Source organism: Pleuronectes platessa, chromosome 8 (genome assembly GCF_947347685.1).
Source record: "Pleuronectes platessa chromosome 8, fPlePla1.1, whole genome shotgun sequence".
NCBI lineage: Eukaryota > Metazoa > Chordata > Actinopteri > Pleuronectiformes > Pleuronectidae > Pleuronectes > Pleuronectes platessa.
The window spans coordinates 10853163-10876753 of record NC_070633.1 but is presented as its reverse complement, the minus strand read 5'-3'; the positions used below and the strand labels follow the sequence as shown (position 1 = coordinate 10876753).

The window sequence follows — 23591 nt, the reverse complement described above, 5'->3', positions numbered from 1 at the left end:
TGTCGAACTACGGCAAACACAGACAAGCTAAGGTGATGGGAGTTCTACAAGGAGAAAAAAAAAAGAAAAGCTTTCCTTTCGACTGTCCTACCTCTCGGAATGAAACATGGCCTCTTGTCACAATCTGTACAAAGGGCTGAGGGAAGACTACGTGCCAGACCAGTGGCCACTCACAGGCTTTGCGTGGAGGAATGCATGCTAAATAGTGTTTTAATCAGCTCCAGGAACATTTGCTGTGCGTGACACAGAGAACAGGCAGCGAGAAGAACAGAGTAGATGTAACTAGATTAGATTAGGCTGGAAGAATGTGCTGTATTCCCTTCTGTTAAAACCCACTCGTAGCCCCGCTGTAAAGAAGGGCTTATACTTCTTTCACCTCGTCAAATCATGAATCCTCTCTCAGAGGACTAGGTGTAGGGACTCCCTCTCTCTCTATCTCTCTATCTCTCTCTCTCTCTTTCTAACTCTAGACAGCATTGTGGAAAAGGATGGGCTTGACCATGCCGGAGAGGATCCTGGGCACGTGCACGCTCACAATCTCCGAGATCATCTCTGGGAAGTTGACGCGCGTCTGCAGGGACTGAGCTTGGATGAAGAGATCGTAGGTGAACTGGTGCAGCTTCCTCACGACCTGACATGAAGAGACAGAGGTAGACAGAGACAGAAAAAAAAAAAAGAATATCACGCAGGGGTTGTTAGCAACAAAGACGAAGCACTTAGATGTATACGACATTGAAAGAGAAAAAAGTCTGCAGATGAAAGAGGAAACAACAAATGGCACCGAAGCGCCGTCTTTTGCCACGACCTTTAAGACGGGGGTTTAAAAAGATGATACTCATTGTGACAATCTTAAGCTCCACAGGCAGGCTAAAGCCGAAGGGGTCTGAACTGTAAAGTCCCGATCAACTCTGGTCTTCCGCCTAAAAGATCCCTGCCAGACAGGCGCTGGCTGCCTGCCAGCTCTTAAGGCCTGGGAAGATGTGAGACGTGAGAGGGACACAGACAGAGCTGAGCCCTTCAGGGGTAAATCCACAGTGAAAGACGTGAGGCTCAAAGGGCGGCTGCTCTGCTCACTGCGGCTGCAAACTTCCTGCAAGTTGTGCCCCCACCCCCGGTCGCACCCCGATCAGGGAAGTCAGGAGTTTTTCCTGTGACAAACAATAGTTCTCTCCAAAAATAGTATTAAAGCTGCTGAAGATATTAAAGAAGAAAGCAACAACACCCTCTAGTGGTCGCTCATATACCAAGACTCTTTACATCCCTCTTAGCCCAATTCATATTATTGTTTTTCTTAAGTTACAGATGGGGGAGAGATCTTCCCTGCATGGGTCGGCCATATTCGTGGCATCTATTGCACTTCTGTCCGTCCTGGGAGAAGGATCCCTCACATGTGGCTCTCTCTGAGGTTCCTATGTATTTTTACCCTGTTAAAGGGATTTTTAGTAGTTTTTCCTTACTCTTGCTGAGGGTTAAGGACAGAGGGTGTCACACCCTGTTAAAGCCCAGTTAAAGCCCTATGAGACGAATTGTAATTTGTGAATATTGGCTATGCAAATAAAATTTGATTGATTGATTGATATTCCTATATATTTAGATATTTATATATATATATTTTTCTGCTGTTTTTATACAGTTTATATTTTATTGTACTATCCACTTCAGCAGCACAATAACACTTTCCTACTTGACACTGACACAATAACATCATTGCATTCCATTCCTGTATCTGTAAATATGTTCTCCGTATGTGATTTTTGTGATTTATGTATGTATGTCAGTGATGTGTTAAGTGTACAAGCTACTGGATGATCTGAATTTCCCACGGGATTAATAAAGTATCCATCTATCTATCTATCTATCTATCTATCTATCTATCTATCTATCTATCTATCTATCTATCTAGGTCACTACACCAAAGAAAACTGTTGCAAAATAAATTTACAGTATTTTTTTCTTAAATATTTTACATCATATATTTTAAATAACAAGAGATATAACGGCATTAAGTTTTCATTGTAAAAATTATAGCCCCCTCAACCCTGGTCGCGCATAAGCTCACAAGACATCCAAAAGAAAGGAAATAAATAATAGTATCAAAAATATACATTCAACAACAACAACAATAATAGGAGGCAACCTGCTCTTCTCTCTTCAAATATTGATTAAATAACCGATAAAACATTAGCGCATATAGAACATGTTCAATAATAAATCATTATTATAGAGCATAATGATAAACAATATAATAAACCCGCTTCAAGATTTCTCCGGGTACTCTGGCTTCCTCCCACGGTCCAAAGTCAAGTTGAACTTAATTTGCTCCAGGTTAAAAAATTTCAAGAGGTCTCTGAGCCATAGAGATGTGTCTTTAGGCCAAACAGCAACTTCAACCCAGGAGTTATAGCAGGAGTTTGAACAGAATGATGATAGGTGACCGGGGAACATGCATTGTAAATATTTATTGAGCTAACTCATATGATTCCACACTTGATATTACCACCTGTAGTCAGACAGGCACCTAAACTATGCTTCTAGTTTGTGAAAATCCAAGTCGTTTTATTACAGTTTCATAAAGTGCCCTTTTTTTTTTTATAACTACAGTTTTTTTTTACATTTACGACTCATTGATCCGCTACTTTAAAATAAAATAATTTATAAAAGTGAGAACCCCTGTGTCAGACCATCCTTCAGTGGACATTAATCATACAGAAAAATAGGGTTCACCTTGTGGCTATAAAACAGCAAATGTTCGGTGCTCTGCCTCCGGCTTAATCTGAGGCTTTTACAGGTACTTGACAGTCAGACAGGCGAGTCTGCTAAGTGTTTCTAGGAAGTAGTAAACTATCCAGGGCGGACTCTGGAACAAAAGAAATTATTTCAATTGCCCACACTTTTAGAGTTTAATGATGGAACAGAATCAATTCAAATGTTTTTGTGTTGTTTTGCTTACCCCTGTTACGTTATGAGGTTATGTACGGAAGCCTATTGCATTCATTTTCCGAGATAATTATCTTATTTTCAAGTGATTGCAATACGCTTCCGTAGTCCTGTTTTCATCACCACGCGTTTGTTTTTTGGATTGTTTGAAAGAAAGAAAGATTACATCAAAACTAACAGATGGATTATGAAGCTTGGTGGAAGGATGTGGGTGTTGGAAGAAATCACATGTAGTTTCAGGGGAGAGATCGAGTATTTATTTTTTCACCTTCATTAACATTGTCAGGGCGTTTTTCAACATTTTAACTGATTTCCCAGGGAATCATTCATGGTTCTTGATTAAATAAATATCAGATGGTTTAGATTAATTAAACTGAAGGGGACTGTTGGGTCTCTACGTGGTGCCATACTAGTTTGCCCAGGTTTTTTTTTTAGATGAGTAAAATCTGAGCAGGACTTGATCCTCCCTGAATCAAAGTAGCTGCAAAAACACATTAGAAGAACAGGAAACACCTAATGACTCTAAGTGTTTTGAGTGTAGTTAGCAAAACCAACAATTTAATAAAATAAATGAGCAGGTGTTACACTCATTGGCGACAGGTGGGAAAAGTGTCAGAGCTGCAGGAGCTTCTTTCTCTGTGTGTTTCTAGATGTGTTTACATCTGCAGATCCGAAGTAGTGCCTCTGCCTTTTTCTCTACACCTACTGGATGACATGAGATGCAGATGGTTTCCTGCTTTGCCTGTGTGCATGTGTGTGGGTTTGAAGGGTACAGGTATACCACATGTTGTGGGGACCTAAATCTGTTTATGTAGTCACATTAAGAGACTTGACTTCCTTATGGGGACAAAAACCAAGTGCTCATAATGTCAATTAATAGGTATTAATTTCGGTTTAATTTAGATTACGGTTAGGTTTAGATTAAGGTTATATTTAGGGTAAGGATCAGGTGGTTAAGATGAGAGTAAGTCTCCAGGATATCGATGTATGTCAATGTAAAGTCCTCTGAAGTCATGGAGACAGGACTGGGTGTATTTGATGTTTATCTTCATTACAATTCCTCAGGGACTATCCCACATATGTTGCTGTACCGATGCTTCCACCATAGGGTTACTCTGTCATTCTTCTCTGCCAATGAGCAGCCAGTATACTGCAGTCACATGACACTTGAGTGTGTTTATTATTTGTCAGTGGCTGGAGATTTGTGCACAACCTGTTGCTGCACCCTCGGTTTGTCAGTTGGTAGAAAAATGAGAAGAATTTGTTTTGTCAGGATGATGTTACTGAATATACAGACGCGACTGTAACTGAATACAAACAGACTGTTGCTTGGATTTTAAATGTAATTACTGGCTAGAAATTATAAAAAGTCAGTGTAGTTTAGTCAGTGAATAATAAGGAAATCCTAGATTGCTGTAGGCCAAATACACTGTTTGTGTACTCAAGAGGTGAACTTTGATCCGCACCATTTCCTGCTCGTGTGGTTCTGTGACACCAACTCAAATGACACTTATACATATTGTTTCAGAGTGAAATGTGAAATTGAAGCTGCGAGTGTATTACCGACTGGAGGTAGTCCAGCAGCTGCGTGAGCTGAAACAGCCTCTGTGTACGGGTGGTCTCTCCGCTGTGGCTGGCCAAACGGTCCAGCTCCTTGATGTAGGAGGTCCGCAGTTCATCAAAACAACGTTGGCTCTTGAGACCCTCCACTGGCACTGTGAGCGCAAAGCCAGAACACAACAATAACTCTCACAGACTTTATCCAGCCCCATCAATTCTCTGAGGTATGGCTGCGCTCTACTGTGGCTGTATTTCACTCGGCCCCGAGCTGACTCACTGATGCTGAAGAGGACCAGGGCCTTCATGCACAGGAACTCCTCTTGGGTGACCTTCAGCATGCAGAACCTCTGGGAGAGCAGCTTCATTCTCACACAGTGTTCATACATACTGGACACTTGCATCCGGTGGCTGTGAGGAAGGGATTTGGGTAGAGAAGAAGGGGGGGAAAAAAACAGCATGAGAAGAGAAAGAAGGAGCACAAGTTGCGAAATGCAAGACGAGGTGAGAAGCCAAGAAAGGGTCAGACGGAGAGAAATACAGGAAGGGGGAGGACAATTGCTGGTGGCAGAAACAAGAGTGGATGAGAAATAGAAGAGAAGTGGCGGAGGTGAGAAAGAATGAGTGAGATGGATAATGGAAAAAAGAGAGATGCAGAGAAAAATGAGGGTCACCTATAAAGGCAGGCTTATCCATGACTATGCAGGTCAGAAGCAGCACAATAGAGTGACAGAGGTCGAATGCAGACAGAATGAGTGTCTCGCTAATGTTGTGCGAAATAGCAGCCGAGTAAAAGACGCTACGAGGGGCTTGATGGATGGATTCAGCTTTCTGAGCAACATCCTCCTCAAACCACGAGGACAATGTACTGATGTGAGGCTGTTGCTATTTACACAGCTCCTTTCAGACAGGCACAGAACTCCAGATAATCTCCAGATATTCTCCGTCTTTATAGTTTGTCTGGCCAGCCCCTAAGTCAAAAGGTGTGAAAACAGCAGGGAATCCTCTGTAGGTCGTGTTGAGGATGTGTCTAACTCCCGACAGACAAAAAAGGAAGATGAAAAGTATTTCAGGATGAATAAGCGGTGCCGAACACGTAGAAGACGTCCACTAAAATGTCAGGAGAGCTTTTGTTGATAGGGGCTGAGGCAGGTGTTGATGTGCTGTTAACAGAAACATGTGATCTCTGCAGTGAGATGTCTTCATCTCATCCTGCCTCTGCCTGCTGCACCAGGCCCAGCTCTGACGGGTGGTTCACGTGTAAGAGGAGAAAGTCCGGACACAGATGCGCAGACATCCTCCAGAGGTACTGTCTGAAAATAGCTGTTTCGTTCACGGTCATGAACTTTGTGTTCAGGGTTTAAAAGTGCAAAGAAAAAAACAAAAGTAGGAGAGCTGAAGTGTCAGAAGTGTTTTCATAGAGGCTGGAGGATGTTGCAGAACAAATCCTAACTTGTGAAACAGCTCAACGCTGCAGCGGTTCTTAGAGACTGATAACTGGTTTCATAAAGATGAAAAGGAATAAATCATCTGAAGTGATCCCTCTGCGGCCAGGTATATCAGATAGAGAGGTAAGAACAGAATATACTTGTTTACCGTCTCGCCAAAGACGGCGACATTCAGTGGATGATTTCTTTCAGTCTTTCTCTGAAGCTCATATTACACTATGTCTTTCTTTCAAGTTGTGGTGACAAGTGAAACCCCAATGTCACAATGAATGTTACAGATGTTCAGTGCGAGCAAAGTGTGTTTCTCCCAATAATACAACTTTTATTTAACTTTTTCCATGCAACGTTAGATCTTTACAGACATATAATGTGTGAAGGGTAATTCAGATCTTGACTTACTCATTGAAGACTAGGTCTGGAGCAAAGTAGAGCATGGAGCTGTTAGTAAGTGTGTACGACCTCCAGCCCAAAGCGAACACCATCACCCCCATCCATGACAACTGAATCACTGACATCTGATCATCCACATGCAGGTCACGGAAACCTGTTAACAACACGCGTGTTAAATTAAATGGGCTCGTCTGCCCGAGTCGAAGGGATGACAACAGGATGACAGAAGTTTACACATGTCAATCAAAACACATGAGAAGACCTTTGAACTACTGACAACAGAGATCACACAGTATGGACACACTGCAGGCCGGCATCACTTGGCTTCTAATGACATTCTGAAACTTTAACATTTCCCACATTCTTTTTTATTTGGATAATCTTAATTCAAAATGTGTCTGACATGGTTAACGAGATAATCCTTATGTGTATATTATCATATTCATTGCATAAAAGGGAATTGAATGCTTTATTAATGGGTATAAATAATCTGTTTACATCCCAATGCACTGTGGTTACCAAAGTAGTTTTTTGAGGATATATATTTATATAGATAATTATTAATTTGATTCATGTCCCCTTTTAGGAGGTGCGGTGTGTTTTATATTGGTGAACCAGGTTCTGAATCCACACTGAAACGTGTGTGTGTGTGTGCGTGCGCGCGTGTGTGTGTGTGTCTAGTCACTGACTGTCATATATCCTCCGTTTTGTATGCCTGACAACATTCATATTGTCTTTGATTATACGTGTGGGCTCTCTGGGACTGTCTTGAATGTGTTTTGTGTATGTTTCAGTAAAAAAAAAAGAAGAGCAAAACTTGACTTCAATATGATCATATCCCCCTCTAGTGGTTCACATTTGAACAGGCTGCTTTGCATTGCATAGGATATACCCCAACATAGCAGGTAGAGCTCCACAGATGTGGCTAAATATTTGGCCCATCATCTAGTAAATAACATTCTGAGGAACCATTTTGAATGGGAGATTATAAATGTGATGCTACTGTTTGCTCTTCTTCCATCTACCCACTGTGTGGGTTCCCCTTATCTGCTCAATACGGGCGGCAGGCCTGGACTCGCAGTGTTTTGCTAAGCAACATATACGGATGCCTATGTCTGGGCAGGATGCTGAAACTCAAAGACTACAAAAGCGGATGATTGCGAACAGCCTTGGCAGAGGAGAACCATGGGTAGGATGGACCAGTTGGCAGCATGCTGCCTTGGCCTGAGCTGTGTTACCTGGTATTTCCTTGGCCCAACGCACCACCGTTACCAGCTGTCTCTCCCCGAGCTCATTGAGGCTGGTGAGTAGGGACGCAGGGCTGTCTGGCTGCGCGTGGTCATGTCCGGCATTGACCACAGCTGGCTCGATGCCCTGCAGGATGCTGAGCAGCGATAGGCAGGAGCGCAGGGTCGGGGGGATGCTTAGAGCCAGGGCCTGGGACGCTGTTCACAGACACACAGACAGGGTGACACACGAGCCAGGGGAAATAATACAAAAGAAGAAAACCGTGTAGGGGCAGAAGTATGCTCTATATTGAGTTAGCATAAAAATTGAGCTTGTATATGATACTAATCCTCACCACCTTGAGCCCGGGCAGCTGTACTTCCGGGATCCAAGATTACATCTTTCTTCCCTGTCCTCTCTCGTCTGTCTCCGGTCCCCCAGGCGGTGAAAGGTTGCTCCTCCTCTCCGTTCCTCGTCTGTGCAGCTCCCTTCAGCCGGCGACCTAGAATCCACCACCGAAAATCAGGACGAGCAAAAGATAAAAATGGACAAAAATGAGATAAGAAGTGTAAATGTTTTTATTGACTTGTCTGATAAGACTTTTCACAGCAGGAAACATAGGAAGACTATAAATAGGAGTATACTCAAATGACTGTTAAGCCCAAGGAGCAGTTCCTCATCGTAACCATGTGGAAAAGTTTTGGATCATTGGCTGGTAGTCGAAGAAAAAAAATAGCTCCCCTGGCCTGTGCTGAATTGCATTTGTTACACTGTATTTAAGCTAGAACATTTGATTAGGGAGTTCTGATCCAGTGCATTTAAGGTATCTGACCACGCTGACCCCTATTTTTGTTGGACACATTTCATACTCTCCTCCCTCAGTCTCCCCCCCTTCTGTTCTCACCTTTAATTCCTCACCTTTAAGGCTCATTCCCGACATGAAGCATCTCTTAAGGCGGCAGGAGGCGCAGTTTTTCCGCCTCAGCTTGTCGATGGTGCAGTCGTTCCGGCTGGCGCACAGGTGGTTCTGCTTACCTGGAGGCACAAAAAAAGTCCTGGGGGGATGAGGGGAGTGATTTCCACAATGCCTCGGCTTCCACTCATGGCAACGACACGTGGGTGTTAACTGATAACAAACAACTCTCCCTCCTAATGTCAGGTCACTGTGCCCTGCCTGCATGGAGCGAGGGAGTGGGTGTAAGAAATTAAATCATCGGATGTGTAATTGTAAATGTGCACTGATGTGCATCTGTGGGGTTTGTGTGTGTGTGTCTGTGTGTGTGTGTGTTTCACACCCACCTGCAGCAGCCCTCTTGAAGAACACTTTGCAGCTGCCACAGGTGACTGCTCCATAGTGACAACCAGAGGCATCGTCGCTGCACACCTGACACACTCTTCTGTCAGACAGGTACACACCTGGAAATAAATTGTCATGCCTAGACACAAACACAAACACACACACCCACACACACACGCACGCAAATTACAAAAAAATGCTTTTAAAGGATCAGGCAGAAGTCTCGCATTTAAAAGCAGCAACAATTTAGCAATAAAAACAAGGACAGACAGTCAGATGATGCGGTAACAGCAGATTGAGGTCAGTAGGGCGTTCCTCAGAGTGCCTGGCTTCATGTTTTGATCTTTGCTGTGCTAATTCCCTAAATCCAATTTTACCAGGAGACTTCCCTATCTCATAATTTATTCAGTGACAACAAGGGAAGGCGATTTTTTACAAACAAAGCAAACCCAGAATATATATAATAGACTCCTGGTGAGTGCAAGATCAGCAACAGGTGCTGTATCTCTTGTTTATAGTGACACCGATATATTAAGTGGTGCTTTGTGGAGCTAGTCACAGCACAGACAGGGACAGTTGCGAGCAGTCTGCGATAGGGTGTCCTTTGGCTCAGTCCAGAGTTCATGCTGAAACATTTGGCCAAGGACGGAGAGAGAGAGGCACATGCGGCTGTTAGAGCTCCAAGATGATTTATGCCGATACAGAGAGACATCTGCAACTGGTATGGCATAAAAAACAATACTCCATAATCATTTTCCCCACGTTTCATTAACTTGCACTGTGCCGATGACGACGCCCTGTAGATCTTTACAGAAATATCGAGGCGTTAAGTGGGAAACCCCGCGGGACAGCAAAGCTTTTAAAGAATGGAAATCAGATTAAATAAAGCCTCACGTTTAAAATGTGTAATACAAGGTGACAATCCAAGAAAGCAACGCTCATTAGAACTTGCTTTAGTTCTTGGGGGATCAAAGCGTGGTCACTGGGCACGCCGTTCACGCTGCATTTCTCCTTTTGTTTCTCATTAAAGAAAGCCGAGACTCAATGGACGGTAGGAAAGAATGTGTGTGGCTATTAACGGAGCTGCCCTTCTGACCCGGTGCCAACGAACAACCCCACCAACTGGCTGTAAAAGTCTCCTTATTTACCTGAAAGTGCGATCTGAGCAGTCCACCCACACAGACGGCTCCGTCTTGATAGTGGGGAAAGTGGCTTGTCCTTGAGCCATTGCACTGTGGTATCTTTCCACTTGGCCATATCCTTGTGCCATCGCGCCACGCATGCCTCCTCTGCCACGCTGCAGCTCACCTTTTCCATACCAGACACAGTGGCATTCCTGTCGGGATCCGAGACCGGTTTGCCCACAATTACAGAATTCACCCAACAAGTTATGTCCGGCGGATCCGCCTCTATCCTGCTCGGATCGGCCGCCGTATGCGCGCTCGTTGGCGCACCACACACCCGGGGAGTCCCTGTGCAGGTTCGGGTGGTCGGTGAAGGCAGAGTAGTGCTTCTGAAAGGACAGGAGCTCGTCCCCGTGAGAGGACGCGGGCAGCTCCATCACGGAGCTCGCGAACAAGTTTGACTCCTTGCAGACGTATCTGGAGATCACCGGGCCGTGCGTCACCGAGCCGTGCGCCCCTTCCAAGATTTCGCCCGCTCTGAGCATATCCATGCAGCTCACCTGCTGGATGCCGTGGCACACTTTTCCAAAGTCGTCCTCCGTCAGCGAGCTCGCGTGGGCGGCCGCTCCGAACTCCGACACCGCCCGGGAAGAAGTACCGTTCCCCGCGGCGGAGGATTCACAGTCCGGAAAGCCGCCGCCGGAGCAGTGGCTCGGGTTGTTGGGCGGAGAAGACGCCGGATCCAGCCCCAGGGACACTGACACCGCCTTGCTGAGCTCGGCGGTGGTCGGACACACGTAAGTGTCCGCGGGATCCGAGCGTGCATGATCATTCATCATTAACAAGTGCGACATTTCCTCTGTTTCGGCCAGGCGTGAGTGAAAGAGTTAAGAAAGTGCGCTCGGTTGCGCAGAGAACAAATAAAACAACACTTTCCAGGCAAGAGAACGCCTACCCACTGAGCCTCCGCTCGTGAGTCTCAGCGGAGATAATCAGTCATCGACGTACGCTGCAGGATTCAGGGGCAGGGACGTCCCAGCGAGTTCTGCTCTGCTCCGCCACTGAGGAGCTGGCGAACTTTACATGCTGAATCGGTTCCAGCACCGGTTACATGCGATCCGAACTCGCCTCGTCAGCAGCGAGTGGAAGGAAGAGCAGGGAGAGTTTGTAAGTTTAGAAGGAAACACGGTTTTACACGCTGGACAACGACCCTGAACGCAACTTATGATCTCATTTGATGCCCTGCACCGCGCCACAGGTCATTTGAATGCAAACGAACAACAAATTCTCGCGAGAATGATCAGAATTAAAAAGTAGATTCAGTGTAATCACTTTAATATTTACAGACAAGCTACGACGATGCTTACAGCCTCACAGAAAACCACCACTGTATTCCTAATTTAATCTTTTACATTACACATTAGCTACATTACATTTCATTTAGCTGACGCTTTTATCCAAAGCAACTTATACAATGAGTGCATTCAACCATGAGGGTACAAACCCAGAACAACAAGAATCAAAAAAGTACAATTTCTTCAAGAAAGCCAAACTACAAAGTGCTAACTGTAAGTGGCATCTAAGTGCTACTTAATTATTAGTTAAAAATTGTATTCAATGATTTAGAAATATTTGGAGGCCCAATCCACAAATAAGTAGTATCAGATAATATGAGCCCACCTGCTCAAATTCAAGGCCAACAAGTTATATATTACTAAAAACCCATAATGGGAAATCACAGCAATGTAAATGGGTGATCTGAAGGTCACTCTGCACTTTCATCCGTTTTATTTTTGGGCAACATTTGATGTACGAGCAGTGAGCAACAGGAGAAGGGGGTAGTGGATGAACCTCATCAAAACAAGATCTGTCGGATTTCTTATACATCTCATGAGGAGATGGGGAGTCTGGGCTGGCTGCAGTTACCGATGACAGTGAGATAGAGGTGCAGCTGTGTGTGTGTGGGGGGGGGGGGGGGGGGGGGGGGGGGGGGGGGGGAGATTGGAGATAGTCTATAGAACATCTCCAACACTACATTAATTTTCTGATTTATTTTTTTGATTTATACAAGATTGACACGCATCTCTTTGAGGGTGATAATTGGGTTTTATTTTTGATTGCAGATAATCAGTTCTTGTGCTGCATGAATTGTTTGCCTCATTGGACTGGAGGTGATGATTAGTCAGTCACAACTGATACAAACACACACACACACACACACACACACACACACACACACACACACACACACACACACACTGATGGTGTTTCTGTGTATTTTATTTCTGCAGTTAAGTATGGATGATTTAACTTTTATTTGGAGTGATGCGCTTTGTTATTTTACGCTATGTGACTGCTTCCATTATTCAGTACTAACAAGGTTTTTCACGAGTCAGCATGAGCAAACCTTTTTATAACTGACAGCACTGCTGATATATTGGCGTCATATATTTTCCACACTAAACCCGACTGGTAATGTGTTTCTCGTTCCTTCAAAATCAGAAATGTATTTCGAAGGGTGAGTTATTACCCTGGCCAAGGAGGTCATGTTTTCACCCGTGTCTGCCTGCCAATGTTTGTTTGTTTGTTTATTTGTCAGCAGGATTGCGCAAAACCGATTAGCGCCCAATTCGGTGGAGAGAACTCACTAGATGGATCCGGTTAAATAGGCAGATCCAATCACTTTCCTTAAGAGATAGGGTAATATATATAAATAATATAGGGAGATGATATAATAATCAATAAGACATAATGTATTAGAAGTAGAAATCTAAAATATTGCCCTATAAAAAGATAATAAAACTTTATAGATCTATATATAGAGATCATAAAATAATCTGGATCTGGCGGAAGAAAACACTGAATTCAGATTACAGAATTGTACTTATAACTCAGGGTGCATATGGCACTAGTAGCATTTAGGAATTTATACATCAGTTTTTCATTCAATATGCAATTAACTACATTACAGATGTGTATCACGGTGTGGCCTCGGTGGAAGTGTGTGCTCTACTCAGTGATGGACAGTAACTAAGTACATTTATTCAATAATTGTACATCTGAGGTATTTGTAGTTAACATTAATATTAATGGAATTTATGCAATGTTCTACTCTACTACATTACATCTTAGAAGGAAATATTGTACCTTGTGCTCAACCACAAATGTCTGACAGCTTAATTTGCTTTTCAGGTGCCAATGTACCATCACAGAGCGAAAAGACTCATGGTTCAGATGCATGGTTCCCTCAGACATTTAATGATCGTTTAGAATATGATGTGTTGCTGTAGATTAATCCACCCGACAGTGTATAAAGTAGTTCATGTGCTCAACCTTAAAACATCTCCAGAAAAATATACAGCAGTTAGATGCATCATACACATTAATGTAGCAGTGATATTAATGCATAGTTGTCAGGTAATATAGTAAAACATTTTACTACACTGAGTGAGTACTTTTAGGTCATTTAGTTGATAAAAAGGGTTTTGAATGCACATCTTCTTATTTTTAAAGTGTGGAAGTAACACTTTCACTTGAGTTAAGGATCTGATTCCTGGATGTAAGATGATATATCAGATATATAGAGATATATCGATATTTATTATCTCTTCACATAGACAGTATAGCCATATATCTCCATATAATATCTCAATCTGGTGGAAGAAAATGCTGAATCCACATTATAGAGTTATAATTATTAAAATGCAAATGGTACCAGTAGTATACCAGTAGTATTTAGTGATGCAAACATCAGAATTGCATTCAACTTGCAACCAATGAAGTTACACAATACCAATAGTCAATTGACAGATGTATAGGATTGTTTGGCCTTGGTGGATGTAATTGTGCTCTATTGAAGGTTTTATAAAATCACGGACAAGGCATCAAACCATGGTGTCAATATAATATTCAATGTCAGATGGTTGCGTCACCTTAATTTACCACCTACAGTAAGTAATTGTCTGCAACTAGACTTCTTAAACTCTCTAAGTGTGTCCAACTCATTATCTCTCCGATTCCAGGCCTAAAAAAAACAGACTGTCTCACATGGACTCAAATTCATCAATGCGCTGTTTGGTGTTGCCCTGGCGAATCTGACGCAGGGTCTTGTATTTGTCGCGGCCCGCCTTCACATTCTCGGCGTGGATCAGGTCATTGGGCGTCTTTTTGCTCTCGTCCACAGCTCCAGCCAGCTCAGTGCTCAGGAACTGAAAGAGGGCGCAGACACAGTGAATGAAATCTTCTTACCAGACTATTCAAAAGCCTTACCCCTCACCGCCGCACTCCCCCCCCCCAATCCCCATCTGAAAAAACTCTATTGTCCACCGTTATTAAGCCCGTTTTATTGTTGAGTCCTCCATGCAACATCATATCTGGTTTTTGTCTGTGAGATAGAGACAACATTTCTATCAGATCTATTTCTAATAGACCCCGCTCTGTATGGGATTTGCGACTTGAATGAAAAAAGCAGAGCGATAAAGTATGCGCAACAATGTTAAATTATTCAAAGTGCTCTGAGTTCTCAGGGAAACACAAGTTTTGGCTGCAATTAACTTTACAGCAGAGTCAAACCTGCTGATATGAGTGTGTCAACAGGGACACACATCTCAAAACAAACAACAGCAACAGGATGGCAGCTTTAGTCTTAAGTCTAGATGATAAAAATCTGATTTGTTGAATGGAAACAAGATGAGACCCTGTGAACTTGACCCCATTAACAACATTGCTTTGAGCTGAAGCTTACTCGCAGAGGTAGTGTTAACATGCAGACTTTGATATTTGGGTAATATTTACTCAGTTACTGGAGGTCTGTGAGCTGTAGGAACATTTTTGAGCAACAAATTCACAGGATGTATTTGATGGTTGTAAAATATGGAACATTATATGATTGTGCTGCTAAAATCTCCAAAGTCAGTAGGGTTGTTCCTGTGAGGCTCATAGATTGTTTTAAAACATGACACGACAATACAGCTCCTCAAAAGTGAGGCATAAGTGTCTTGATTGTCACTGAGTGGCTGTCTGCAGTGCAGGTGATAAATCCCGCCTCCTCTATGTTAACAGATGGGACATATACTAGAACGTCAAAGAGCACCTAAAATACATTGTTCTCAATGATGGTTTTAGATAGTTCTTATCAGACTTCATTCTATCCCCGATTGTTACTGCGCCGAGTTTGACTCCAAAAGCGCAAGATGGAAGCGTCATCATTGTATACAATCAATGTAGGGGACAATGAATGTCAGTTCAAGGGAATCCATCTTATCGAGGTGTTTCAGTTTGGAGTGATGAATCAGCCGCCAGACAGACCAACATTACCATCACTAAAACAACACCACAGGTGGGTGAAATGCAAATGTTAGCATGCTCTCATGCTAGCATGCTCACAATGGCAATGCTAAAAGGCTTACATTCTGCAGGTATCATATTCTCCATTTTGTTTTCGCAGGGTGAACATGCTTACATTTGCTAAGGGACCAGATGATTTGCTGATGGTTTTTTTATCACAGACCCCCAAAAAACGAACATGTATTTTTTAGATGACCATTGTTATTACAGTCAGTCCTAAGGTGTCAGTTGATAAGACAAACCGGAAATCGCAAAGCGTTGCGTTAGAGGAAAGGAGTCATCCCCTGGGTACCAATATTGTCCCAAAAAGAAAATCATATCAATCCAGTAGTTCCAAACATGCTTCAGTCTGGACTGCAGTGGGCCTTTAATTCAGCATGGCTAAAATAAAATTGACTTTTTATTTAAAGAGAGAAGAGGGATGCCCTGTTTTGTTGGAGCTATTAAAGTCCATTAGAGAACATGCCGATGTGCAGAGACACGTTGACCTCAGCATTCCGCATTCAGTTGCACGTTCAAGAAAGCATTATGTACTGAACCATCAAATTTTAATATTGAAGATGTTTTGTGATTTTTTTCTGTGCAAACTTAAAAGCTCAAGGGCGTCTCCAGGGCTGCTTATCTCCAACTGACCTTGAACTCTGACTCAAAGAGAGTAAGAGAACAACAAGTCGTTAAAACAAGACATTTGACCATACTGTATTCACTTCACCTTACCTTGAGGTTTTTCTGCAGTCTCAGGTTCTTCTGAGCCTCTGTGACTCTCTCTTCTTCGCTGCGGTCTCGGACCATGCCCGGGGAAGTCAGCTCAGCGCTGGCCTCTGCGCTGCTCTCGTCTGTCTCGTCGTGCTCATGGGAGTGGACAGAATCCTGAATGTGGACACCTATGAGTTTAGTCTGCAGATCGTCTTTGGCTCGCTCCAAATCAGCTTCAACCATTATCGCCTGTCAACACACATGACTTTCAGTGAAGCGCCGTGGTTGGATATTAAAGGGCCAGAAGCCCTCTAGATATGATTGAAACACGGGATACCAAAAGTATACCTTTGAAGACCAAACAACTATGAGGTAAGGATGAAACTTTAAACCGTGGTAAAGTTCCTGACGGTTAGTTGTACTTTTTCAATCTTTAATTAGCATGATTACCGTGGGGATTTGGTCGGTTCTCTAACAGTATAAGGTGCCGGTGCTCTGGCCATTGCTAGCAACTGTTAGCATCAACTTTTGCCAAATTGCATGGGTTTAAAAAAATACTCCAGACTCTCAGGGTTTTTGTTTGAACTCAATGTGACAAGTTGTCATCTTTCTCTCCTCCGCTCCGCTTGTTTTGTGTCGTTATTTAATAAGTCATCACCATCTGTCATCTGGTAAGTTCACATATGGTTGCAATGTTCTTTCACACAGATACTATGTTCATAATGATTGTGTTGTTTTTAAGGGCTCATTTGATGAAGTCCTCTAAAGTTTTACATTACGGGAGGTTTTCATTTTAAAGCTAAAAGCTTCTTTTGCCCGATAAAGTATTTGTTCTTCAATGTCAATTATGCACTTTTGATACGGTGTTATATGGTGCCAGATTCATATTTTTTATTGAGAATACATATATTATTCAAATATTAAACTTATTGAAAACAATTATAATACGTGATCATTTTCGTCACTGTAGTTGTGATACTGCTCACACTGTTGCATTTCTGCTGTGAGGTCATTTTACCTGGAAACAAACTTCAAGGCATTTCATGCAAAAAGCGCCCATACTGGTTTAACATATACATGTATCATTTGTTCCTTTCTTCTCATGGTGCTAAAGTTGACTATATGGGACAGAGACCAAATTCATACTGTCACCGCTGGAAAGTCGAGTGATATTCTTATCTGTGGTTTACCTGGGTTTAACACTCAAGCAGTGTCACACATCCCTCTTTGCTCATGTTTGATTCATCCTTTATCTCTCTTGTGGTTCTTTGATTAATTCTCACCCTTTTCTGCCATCTCATCGCCTCCTCGTCCTTCTTTTTCTTGGCATCTTCCAGCTGGGAGATCTTAGAGGTAAGCTCTGCCAGCTCAGTGGCCTACACACACACACACACTCACACACACACACACACACACACACAGTCACACAAATTGGAAGAGAGGAAAGAGTGCTTCTGATATAAGGTCAATGTGCTCTATCTGTCAGTGTGTGCTTATGTGAGTTATTATGCAGCATCACAGCTTAGGTTCATTTCAATCAGTTGTAGCTGAAAATATAAACCTAATCAAGGTAAAATACTTTTACTATCAAGCAGAATTAAATGTAGTGACATCATAACTAGACCGTTTGGTTGTAGCTTTGAGGACTTGATCATTGGACTTTATGTAAATGTAACATAATGAGGCCTTCGTTGGCTAAACTTAGATTTTAGTTTTTTAAGGGGTTTGGAAATAATATCTGTGCAATTGACTCCTTGTAATTGAATTAATAAATTGAAATGCCAATGTGTAGTGCATGAGTACCAAGCTCTCCTGGTTCTTGATCTGGGTTTCAGATTGGTGTAGCAGGGCTGCTTTAGCTTCCACAGCAGCTTGTCGGTCCTTGTCCAGGCGCTCAGCCTCTTCCTGGGCAATTGTCCTCTCCTTCTCCAGCTCAAGAGCCCTCCGTGTCTGCTCCTCCAGCTCTGAAATGCACACGCACGCATACACACGCATCCAACACACATTTAACGCGATACTGCCTTCATATTTCCACAAGCAAAAACCATTATTTTAATGTCAGGGTTAGGGTTAGGGACAGCGAAAATATAAATCAAGTTAAGAAAAATGTATATCCGCAAAGTTAACCAACCATCTTGAGCTCTCTTTGTCTGCACTTCAATCTGTTTCAATCTCTCCATCAGCTCCATAGTCTCGCGGGCAATCTTCTCTGTTTCCTTCTCGGCGTTCTCTCGCTTTTTCTTCTCACTCTCAAGCAGAGCCCTGACAAGAGAATTGTGCATAAATACACATCTTAGAAAACGCTGTATCGCCTCACACTTATTTCTTACAGCAGAGAGAACAGACTGTAAACTCTTAGTCTCTAAAATCCTACATAATTTCATCTTTATGCTCACCTCTCTGTCTGTCTCTTATTCTTCTCCTCCCTGGCCTGGGCCTTCATCTGCTGCACCTCGATGGTGTCAGCTTTACGTCTGCGCATGTATAGGTCGTGATTTCCCATGCACAATGCAAGGATACGTTTGTTGATGCGAAGACGAGGAACATAGAAAACAAAGTCCTGCAACACAAAATAAAACCACCAAGTAGCGATCGCCCTGGGTTTTATTTATTACACATAATCAAAATCACATCTGTTTTACATTCAAGTATTGGCTTAAATAACCTCCAGGGATAATTCAGTTTTGGGGGAATTGAATTACTTTTTTTTTCTTAAACATTTGGATTCTTTCTTGCGGTCGGAAGAAAACTGAGAGGCTATACTCATGTTCGTGAATGAGCTCAAATACCAGTCGCTGTCAATAATAAGGATGTAGGATTCTCTCACACCTACTAATTACAGCTACAGCGGAAAATATGAATTGGTCAATCTTTGATAAAGTATTCTGGGAATTTTTCTGTCTATTAGTGCGTCGGAAAAATAGCAAATTTACCACGAAATAACCAGATAATATGACCTGACAGCACTAAAGACGTGCTTTATTTCATGGAATGAAACGCTTCGTAAACATAAGAACTGCTGCAAAACAATCAATATTAAGGATAACTAATTATGTTATGGCATACCGGAGCCTTCTTGTCGATTGGCTTGATGAGGAACTTCTTGTCGTTAAAGGAAATATTTCTGATCTCACTCCAGGGGAAGCCAATCTTCGGGGTCATCCTATAAAACAATGGTATGATTTAGAATCACAGTAAGGTCCACAGTGTGGTATCACTAGCATGTTCTTTGCATGGTTGGAGCATGAAGTTAAGAAATGTCTTTCACCAATTGTGTGAATGCGGCGAATTTTATTCCCAAAAATGTCATCTTTCAACTTCCTCATCTATCTATCTATCTATCTGTCTATCTATCTATCTATCTATCTATCTATCTATCTATCTATCTATCTATCTATCTATCTATCTATCTACCTACCTATCTATCTCTTTATCTTTCTATCAATCTATCAAGAGAGGAAAAGTTGATGAGTCACCAAATTCATTAGGATTCACCGACCAAAAATCATATCTGTACACATTCTGGATGTTGATGGTTGACCTGTAGGTGTCACTAGAGAAAATATGTCAGTAGTCAATAGGATTCATTGTCTGACATCCAGTAATTGTTGAAACATTTCAGTAGAAAACAAAAAATGTCAAGTTCACCAACATTTTGCAGGAACAACATTTCATGGAAATCATTCTTATAGTCCAAAACCAACCAACCAACCGGCTGATTAGTTGTCATCTCTAGAGCCATGTCATTAGCATGTATAAACAATGACATACATGCATGCAACGCTCACAGTTACTGGGCATTGACTCTAAACCACTTTGACAAAGACAGACATACATAGATAGATGTGCATTTATACTTGTCCTTTTTGTCGTAGATGTTGAGACCCAGGGCGTCCACTCCCAGCCATAGCTCTGAGCCTTTCTTGTTCTTGATGCTGAAATAGTTCACCCCATACATCTCTAAATCCTGGGCTATCTTCAAGTACTCCACTATGGCATCTTCTCTGTGGTGAGGAATAGGTTAATGAAGTATGGACCAACTTTTTTGCCAAATTATGATATCACCACTTTTCTTTAGGAAAGTACGAGTGCAGTACCTCAGCATTCTCTTGTGCTCTTGGTGCCACACCTGGATTCTTTCCTCCCACTCATTCTTATTCAGTTTGTGCTGCTCCAAAACCCTGGTTTTAACAGTGAATAGGACACATCAGTTAGAATTCAGGTGACTGATACTGGAATTAAGGTGACCTTTGGTTAACATCAATATGCACAAAGGCTCACTACCTCTGGGGCAGCAGCTTCTCTTTAGTCAGGTATCCCGGTACGTGATAGTCTTTCCTGTAGTCACCATGTTTGACCTGCACCGCATATGAGGCCAAGAGGACTGCAGTCTCAGGTGGACAGTATATGTCATCGTTTAGGATGCTCTCTTTTACCTTAAAACACAGAAAATACAGGAAGATCTGTTATACTTGTTTCCTTTCTGTTACATCATGTTATTGGTAATTTGGAAAACAAAAAAATAAATCCTATATCTTGATGGAAATTGACTGGTACTTTACATGAGTATTTCCATTTTATGCCACTTTATACTTCATACTCTACTACATTTCAGATGGAAAATGTGTCCTTTCCCCTCCACTGCATCTATTTGGCAGCTCTACTTACTAGTTATCTTAAAGTTAAAGATTTCACACAATGGATAATTTAAAAAGTGTTTTGAAATACAAAACACTGTTAAAGATTAAACCAGCATCTAGTAGTCAGGGTCATATTTCATTGTGATTTAAAAAAATAAAAAATAAAGCAGATATTAGCTGCACTACCGGCAGCTCCAACAATAAAATGCTGCATGCACACTGATGATTAAATATTCATCATCATCTTGTTTTAAATGTAATACGATATCACTCAAAAGGACAAAAACAATGCATTGACTTAAATTTAGCTTCGAAAGCACTTTTACTTTTATGCAGGATGTGTACGCCTGGTCGTATTGGCACACTAATGTAAGGGAAGGATCCCAATATTTCTTTCGTCGCTGTGTTTTGGTGTTTATTTTTTTTGCATGTACTCCCTAATGGAAAACCCATGAGGATTAGCGAGGATCTGCACGACTCATCGTGGAACCCCCACTGGTCGTTAAGACATGTTCACCATTTGTTTTAATTGAGATTGACTATTTGTCATTGGATCTAAACTTTCACTGTTACTTTTGCACAAGACAACAGACCATTTACATGGTGATAATCACTTAACTAAGATTGGATATTTTTGTCTAGATTAATCACGTTATGTTGATGTAAACTTAACTTAAAAAAATGTAAGAACATGGATGGTTAGTATGGTTCAGAGTATAATTCAGAAATTCTGTTGGAATGATGGGGAAAGCAAATCATTACGATCTAATGTATCAGGGTGCCAGTTTCCCCTACAATACAATTCCCTTGAAAAACGTCAGTATTCTTGTATAGTGTGTGTGTGCTCATCTCCAACCTGCAGAAAGAATAAGCGCTGCGTTGCCTCCTGGATCAGTTCATCGGCGACATCCTCAGGGTAAAACTTGGCCCTGAACTTAATCAACAAAGGGTTGTCCCTTTTCACATCCTGAGCTGTCACCTGGGATTGCAGAAGTAAAGAAATGGATACTAATTAGCCTCGATGGGGTGTACGGTTACATTACCAAAACCATAACCAACATCTTCATTTATATTCAGCCATCAGGGGAGTCGGGCTATGGCACATTGCGAGATGTCGAGCACATGCAAAAACTTTTCCCCTCACCCTCTTGTTCAGCTTGAGCCATGTGGAGAAGCTTTTGCTGTCCTGATACTGGAGGCCAAAGAACCAGGTTTCCCTCAGCCCGATGGTCTTCACTATCTAAACATGGTAATTAGTGCGAGTAAGTACATATTTCATCCCTGGCAAAGTGCCTGTTTGATTGTAGAGCACAGCGTACCTGGTCAAAAAGCTGTTTGCCAGTCGTGCTGGGCAGGATGGCAAACTCCAGCTCAGCATCCATGGTTGTAACCCGAACATTTATCTACCAGAGAAAACATGCAGACTGAGATACAGGAGGAAAATACATCCCTGCTGTTCATTCATCTGTGTCACTGGAGAAGCATCAAGGAGCATGCAGACCAACAACTGAGTGAGAGAGAGCACTACGGATTCTGTGACAACTTTCTTTGTTCTGAAACAATGCTAAATGCTTTTTTTTACAGCATAAATTACCAAAAAGAAGGTTTTCTTACATTCTTCTGTTCAACCAGGAGCATCCAATCGCAAGAGGTTGGTGGGGACTACAATCAAAAAATGAAGCCCATAGTATATTTTAGACTTAACCATGAACATGGGGGTTTTATTCCATGATGCATAACTATAAAATTAACAGGGGGAAATCAGTGACACCCACTTCAGGTTATTCTTGCATTTAAAAGCAAAACACAAATTTGCAATTGTTGCTATAAACTGAAAAAAGAGCAACTTAGAGGACATGTTGTTTGCTCCGCTCCTTGTGAGGTTTCCTGAGATTTATTGAGCATGAGGCCCCCCCATCAGTGCCTATAAATCCTAAATATTAATAACAGTAATAGCCATAATGTGCTACATTGGAAAATCTAGCTGTTGAAGAAAAGAAGAGCAAATTTAACAATTACGTTTTACAAGAATCCAGGAATGCAAACACAACAAATTAGAAACATCTTCATATACTTTGCTCGAAGAAACACATCTTCAGGTACAAGAACAACAGGCAAATGCCGTCTCACAGTAATACATTACAATACAGAGTAGGTTCACAAAATTCAAGCTCTACTATACAGTTACCAGATATGAAACATGGTGAAACCGAGCGATAAACAATGAAAGATATTTACTTACAGTTGACATTTGTATTTTTTGAATCTCTAGTCGAAACACTTCTTGAGAGAGGTGCTTGTAGAAGCCTTTTCTCTGCAGAGTCATATGAAACTGCTTGCAATACCGACAAGGATTATACTGAATGAGAAAGGACCATTGTATTGTTCCCAAGTATTTCTCACTTAGTTAATCCAATGGCAGCCAGAGGCCCCCGCACTGTGGACAGACTCGCCTCCGTCTTTGCTGCCCACTTTTCCCACTATCCTTAATTAAAGTTTTGACTGCACATCATTCACGTAGGAACTGGACGAGGTCTGTGTCCCCCAAACCTTTTTATAGAGGGGTTAACAGTTACTCATCAGATCCTGATGTTCCAGTAGAGGTGAAGGTGCCAGCACTTCCTGCTAATCTAATAATCCTCCCAGTTAATGTTTTAAGCATATGTTGTTATGGCATACAGTAATTCTGTGGCCGGTGGGGTGGTGTGTTTGGTCGTTGGCCTGCTATTCATGCTGTAACACGAGAGACAAAAATTCTTTGTCCCTTTGTAGATGTAATACTGAATGATGCATGTGCTTGTAAATCAGAGTTCTCTTGTGATCTCAAGAAGGAACGGGCCAAATACAGAAATGAAAATGTGTATGTATGTGTGTAACATACGCTTATGGAATGCAGCACTAATATAGACCAAAGGAAAATACTTCGAGC

The 23591-nt window shown here is 42.0% G+C and overlaps 2 protein-coding genes across 7 annotated transcripts in view; both read right to left on the bottom strand.

Annotated features, from left to right (window-relative positions):
• LOC128446437 (androgen receptor) overlaps positions 1–11185 on the bottom strand; it is an 11725-nt gene extending 540 nt beyond the window's left edge. The window contains exons 1-9 of one of the 4 annotated variants that reach the window (XM_053429475.1): positions 10005–11185; positions 8859–8995; positions 8478–8594; positions 7915–8061; positions 7571–7777; positions 6342–6486; positions 4775–5055; positions 4501–4652; positions 1–631 (exon numbers count right to left, since the gene is read on the bottom strand). The exon at positions 1–631 is cut by the window's left edge and continues 540 nt beyond it. In XM_053429475.1, coding sequence (XP_053285450.1) covers positions 467–631; positions 4501–4652; positions 4775–5055; positions 6342–6486; positions 7571–7777; positions 7915–8061; positions 8478–8594; positions 8859–8995; positions 10005–10834 — 2181 coding nt within the window. In that variant the 5' untranslated portion in view covers positions 10835–11185 and the 3' untranslated portion in view covers positions 1–466. The remainder of the gene's footprint in view (positions 632–4500; positions 4653–4774; positions 5056–6341; positions 6487–7570; positions 7778–7914; positions 8062–8477; positions 8595–8858; positions 8996–10004) is intronic. The other 3 variants (XM_053429476.1, XM_053429477.1, XM_053429478.1) reach the window with 3 other exon arrangements.
• Positions 11186–14023: 2838 nt separating this feature from the next.
• Positions 14024–22988, bottom strand: LOC128446438 (moesin). 3 transcript variants are annotated; one of them, XM_053429479.1, is made up of 15 exons: positions 22905–22988; positions 22277–22324; positions 21982–22065; positions 21807–21902; positions 21519–21641; positions 20307–20458; positions 20120–20203; positions 19880–20026; positions 19089–19185; positions 18419–18582; positions 18154–18284; positions 17826–17986; positions 17306–17398; positions 16044–16271; positions 14024–14188 (listed from the first exon to the last, which is right to left on the bottom strand). In XM_053429479.1, the coding sequence occupies exons 1-15, from the start codon at positions 22986–22988 to the stop codon at positions 14024–14026; spliced, it is 1857 nt and encodes a 618-aa protein (XP_053285454.1). The 3 variants fall into 3 exon arrangements, with proteins under 3 accessions (XP_053285454.1, XP_053285455.1, XP_053285456.1); XM_053429480.1 differs by lacking the exon at positions 22277–22324; XM_053429481.1 differs by lacking the exons at positions 20307–20458; positions 21519–21641; positions 21807–21902; positions 22277–22324; positions 22905–22988 and having other exon boundaries at positions 21982–22040.
• Between the last annotated feature and the right edge of the window lie 603 nt (positions 22989–23591).